This window comes from Plasmodium cynomolgi, chromosome 1, assembly GCF_000321355.1.
Source record: "Plasmodium cynomolgi strain B DNA, chromosome 1, whole genome shotgun sequence".
NCBI lineage: Eukaryota > Apicomplexa > Aconoidasida > Haemosporida > Plasmodiidae > Plasmodium > Plasmodium cynomolgi.
In genome coordinates this window covers 384315-389210 of record NC_020396.1, presented here as the reverse complement: position 1 = coordinate 389210, position 4896 = coordinate 384315, and the positions used below count along the sequence as shown (strand labels likewise).

The 4896-nt window shown below is 47.6% G+C and overlaps 1 protein-coding gene across 1 annotated transcript; it reads right to left on the bottom strand.

Annotated features, from left to right (window-relative positions):
* Positions 1-998: 998 nt before the first annotated feature.
* On the bottom strand, positions 999-3312 carry PCYB_011740 (hypothetical protein; the record flags this gene model as incomplete). The annotated part of the gene is made up of 2 exons (XM_004220680.1): positions 999-1029; positions 1052-3312. The coding sequence occupies 2 exons, from the start codon at positions 3310-3312 to the stop codon at positions 999-1001; spliced, it is 2292 nt and encodes a 763-aa protein (XP_004220728.1).
* Between the last annotated feature and the right edge of the window lie 1584 nt (positions 3313-4896).

Here is a 4896-nt window from a genome sequence, read left to right as displayed (position 1 = left end):
TAGAGCTTCCTTCTGCCTTTCTACTTCCAGACCCAGTTGGGAAGCTAGCCTTTTTTCTCTCTCCAAAAATTCTCCAAACTGAGAATTTTCCTTCTTCACTGTCTCTAATTCTTCCATAAGTTCCTTGATCCCTTCAGTGGGTTCAAGTGGTGGCTGCTTATGATGTCCCCCCTTCTGTACTGCATCTACTTTAGATGTAATAACTTCATCACACGGATGGGAAGCATTCACGTGGGACTTCACCAAATGGTTGAAAATATTCCCAAGCATGTGTCTCACCCTGTATGTGTTTCCATCATCTTGGGGAGGTGTAACGATCATCCCTTCCTCATAGGGTACGGCTCTAATTAGATCCCCCTTTGTGAAGCCATCGAGGTGGCATAAGCTGTCCACATATTTCTCCCCCTCTGCTGAAGCGCAAGAAGGGGGATTTCCTCCCAGACCATGCGCATCAGTTGCTACGTTGAATAACTCGGTGTCCCTTCTACACATGGCTTGATCAATTTCATTCTCGTCGAAGGTTTTCTGCTCCATTAGGTGTATGTCTTTTCCATCCTGGTGAGAGAAAAACTCTGTACTTCTTTCCACTTGCACCGTTTTGTATAGAACCCTTTCACTGCTTCTGATATTTTTCATATCGGTACCACTTTTTAAAATCTCTTGCAATCTTTTCACCTCCCAAAGTAGAGTCTCCGTCTGTTCTACTTCCTTCTTCGCAAGAATCCGTAAATTTTCGCTGCATCTAATTTCGTTTGTTAATATTTTATTCAGATAGAGGATAATGCTCATTTGGTTCGTGGTGAGGTTCGTTTGCCTGTTTGGGAAGACTTCGAATGGGACAGGGGGAGTTTTATCTCCTTCCTCCTCGTGTGTGTCTTCCCAAAAAGAGCCATCACTGTCATTAGTGGAGTGAAATTTTTCTTTAGTTTTACATAAACTTTTAGTGTATCCCATCCGTGATGCTTTCTCTGCATCGTTGTTTAATTCTGTTCCTTCCTTTAGCTGTGCGTTTTTTTCCCCTTTTGTGTTCTTCCACAGGGGGGAAAAGCACCTCTCGTACAGACTCACACGGTTTAGAGCTCCTTCATTTGCTGCCCCCCCCTCCACTTCGTCCATTCCTATGTAAATCCCCTGTACGTCATTCTCCTTCCCCTCAGTGGAACCCCAATTGGATGGACAATGCATAGTGGAGAGTCTCTTTAAATAGGTCAACAGCTCACCATTGTACTTGCAAAAGTAGAGTTTCCTCACGTCGAAGTTTTGTTTCACCATCTGATGATTCATTATTTCTATTTTAAATTTATTTGGTTGGTTGTCCCCTTTGTTTTGTGTTAACACGATCTGTATTTTCTCGTCTTCTCCTTCCCATTTGAGGAGAGTTTTGATTATCTTCTTCAGGGTCGTCATGCCGAGGTGGGCTATGGTTCCTCTGCGGGGGGGTTGGGGGCCACGCTCAGAAGCAGGTTGGGAGCCACGTTCAGAGGTACTTTCAGAGGCACGCTCAGAAGCAGGTTGGGAGCCGCTTTCAGAGCCCCGTTTTGAAGCACCCTTGTTGGGCCCCTTCCCTATGTGCGTGTCCCCCCGGCAAACGCGCAAAATGCATTTCGCGAATCGGATGGCGAAGCTCTCCTCCTTCTGATACTCACTTATGAGTTTAATGAGTCTCTTCGACTCACTAGACAACTCCTTCTTCTCGCAACTCAGGTCAGAAAAATCGTAGCGAAGCAGTTGGGTGCACATGCTAAAGAGAGAGTTCATATGAACAGCCAAAATCAAAAATAAATTATATACGAATTTAATGTCTTCCTTGATCTGTAGTTCCTCCTCCAACTTGTCCTCATCTGTAAAGAAGTATTTGGACAATCCCGATTGTGCTTCATCAGTGGGTAGAGTCATCACATAGCCAGTATTACCGTTATCACTCTGTTTTGATTTTCTTCCCTCGAGAGGATTTTCCGATGTGTTGAGTTCGCTCACTTTCTTCACTGCACCTTTCCCATGTCGCAAATGACACTTTTTTCCCTGCCCATGGTTGAACACAATATTGGAAATTTTTAGCATTAGAATTTTTTTTCTGGCGGGTCGTTCTTCTTTAATTGTGCTTCTCTGTTGGAGGCTCGCATTGGGGGGCATTCGACTGATGTAAGCAGTGGGAGTACCTTGCACAGGACGCTCCTTTTTCGCAGTTGGAATACCTTGCACAGGACGCTCCTTTTTCGCAGTGGGAATATCTTGCACAGGACGCTCCTTTTGCGCAGTGGGTATATCCTGCACAACCCACTTCATGCGCGTGCCCCGCGGTGAATCGTCCCATTCGACGTGCTGCCCTGGTGCGAACTCAGCAACACCAACTTCTAATTGCTCAGGTGAAGCACTATTTGTGTTCGCGTCCCTTTCGCATTCTCCTAATTTCATCCTTTTATTAAAGCTAGAATAATCGCCTGAGTCATCCACTTGCTTGTTCTTCCTTTTGTTATCCTGTGGGGCGTTGTCTCCATTTGTCTTTCCCTCGTTGGTGAATCCCTGTCCGGCAAGTTGATCAGCATTCACCCATTTGGTCTCATGCGCATAATTGGCAGTCCACATGTTGCTCCCATTACTTAAGACCTCGTCCCACTCGTGGTTACAGCAATTTGCATCTTTCCCGCTGAGTCGGAACGCTTGGAAAGGCACTCCCCCTCCGCTTGGTAATCGGTTCTTCTCTAGCGGTAGGGGTTCTTCTCTTAAGCGGCAAGCAAATTCGTCGCCATTGGTTGATGTATCTTTGTGGGTTGCAATGTGGTCTTCTGCGTGTCCTTCTGCGTGTCCTTCCGCGTGATCTTCTGCGTGACCTTCCGCGTGACCTTCTACGTATCCTTCCGCGTGACCTTCCGCGTGACCTTCCGCGTGGGCCGCCCCCTGGACCACCTCCGCCGCGTGCTTCTCAAAAAAGGCGCACAACTTCGGGGTGTCAAAGAACTCGAGGTGGTTAATTTTGCCCCTAAAAAATATGCCCCTCTCTGGGGGGGCAGAAATAGGTCCTTCCCCACGCTTGACAGGCTTCTTCCTCCTCTTCGGGACAACACATTTCGATCCCGCCCTTTGAAATAAAATTTCAACACACTTAAAGTAGTCAGTGGAGCTACACACTGTTCTTTTGAGGCGGTTTATCTTTTTGCAAATGTTTTTTATTTTTTCTCTTTTGAGTCTCCCTCCTTCATCGCCTTTCTCGCGCTTGTCACGCTTGTCGTGCTTGTCGTGCTCTGGGTACGACGCGACAGGTCCCACACACTTCCGTTGGCCTTCCCTTTTAACACTTCGCACTTCGTTCATCTTGGGGACTTCTCGGAGTCGTCACCGCGGTGATAAGCGTGCTGACAGGCGTTGACAGGCGTTGGAACGAGTTGACAGGCGTTGGAATGAGTTGACAAACGTTGACAGACGTTGACCCGCGTTGACCGACATTGACAGACGTTGACCCGCGTTGACAAAGATTAACAATTGACAAGTAAACTAACACGAACGTGCAGATCAACGCGCAAACAAGTGGCCAGGTAATTGGGCAGATCAACGCGCAAACAAGTGGCCAGGTAACTGGGCAGATCAACGCGCAAGCAAGTGGCCAGGTAACTGGGCAGATCAACGCGAAAACGATGAGGCTCGCGAGAAAAAGTGCGTCCCACTGCGCAGCTATATATTTTTACTTGCGCGCGCAGGGTTGCCACAACTCCGGGGAAAGAAGGTGCCCCCTGGTTTTTCTCACTTGACAGGGGTGTGCGTGCAGCAGGGCACACGCTCATGTGAAGCGTGTGGGCATGTGCAGACATGGGTATGCTTGCTTCTTCGCGCGCGCACGAGCACGTACGCACGTGAGTGATCACAGACAAATGCTTCGAACAAGCAGCGAAACAAATTGCGCGAAAAGGGGGCGCACAAATGGTCGCAAAGTGGCAGCAAAAAGGGGTCGCACAGATTGCCGCAAACTGGCTGCAAACTGGTCGAACAAAAAGTCGCAAACTGGCCGCAAGCTGGTCGCACAAATGGCCTCAATCTTGCGTGGTCCCTGAAGGGGGGCAAAGGTGAAAAAGGCAACCGGTAAAAAATGCGAAATGAAAACAAGCGAAAATGAAAAAATGCGAAAATGGGCAGGTGTAAAAATGGCGATAAAAAGGCAGATAAAGTGAACATAAAAGGAATGTAGTTTCAGATTGACTGCAGATCGATTGCAGGCAAAATGAAGCAAACACAAACACAAACACAAACAAAAATGCAAGCATGCAAATGCGCATTATTTTTACCAAGGCATATTTTTACAAAGGCGCAACTTCCAGATGGACAAATGCACAGATATGTACACCACCTTTTTTCGCCTGAACAGGCAAGGTGAAAATTGAGTGCACGTTTAGGCCAATGGGTTAAATCTTTAAAAGCTGGACAATAGTCTGTTACAATCTGACGAGGCAATGTCACTCCGTCTCGCATGAGAACTGTGTTGTTTTTTGAAGCGCGGTCTTACACAACTTTTGTCGGAATTTTTTTTGTGTGTGTGTGTGTGTGTGTGTGCGTATGTACGTATGTATGTACGCATGTATGTATGTTCATACGAGTGTTTCCCACGAGGAGGACTCATTCACGCAGTTGCCCTTTTTTTTTATACCTCGGGCATTGGGCAGCTTTCCCACTGGGCGACTTTCCACTTGCCATATTAACCCCTCTTTACAACGCGCATGCGAATGTACACCCCACTGTGGGCGGCCCAAACGAATTACTGCATTCGCAAAAATGGCCCCAACTGTTCATGCCAAATCGCTGCCCCTGGCGCAGGGCAAATTGGGAGGCACGAATGGGGGGATACTACCCCCATCACGCTCCCCGCTTCCACGTTGCGCTGTGTTTCAATGCAAACGAGTCAGCGTT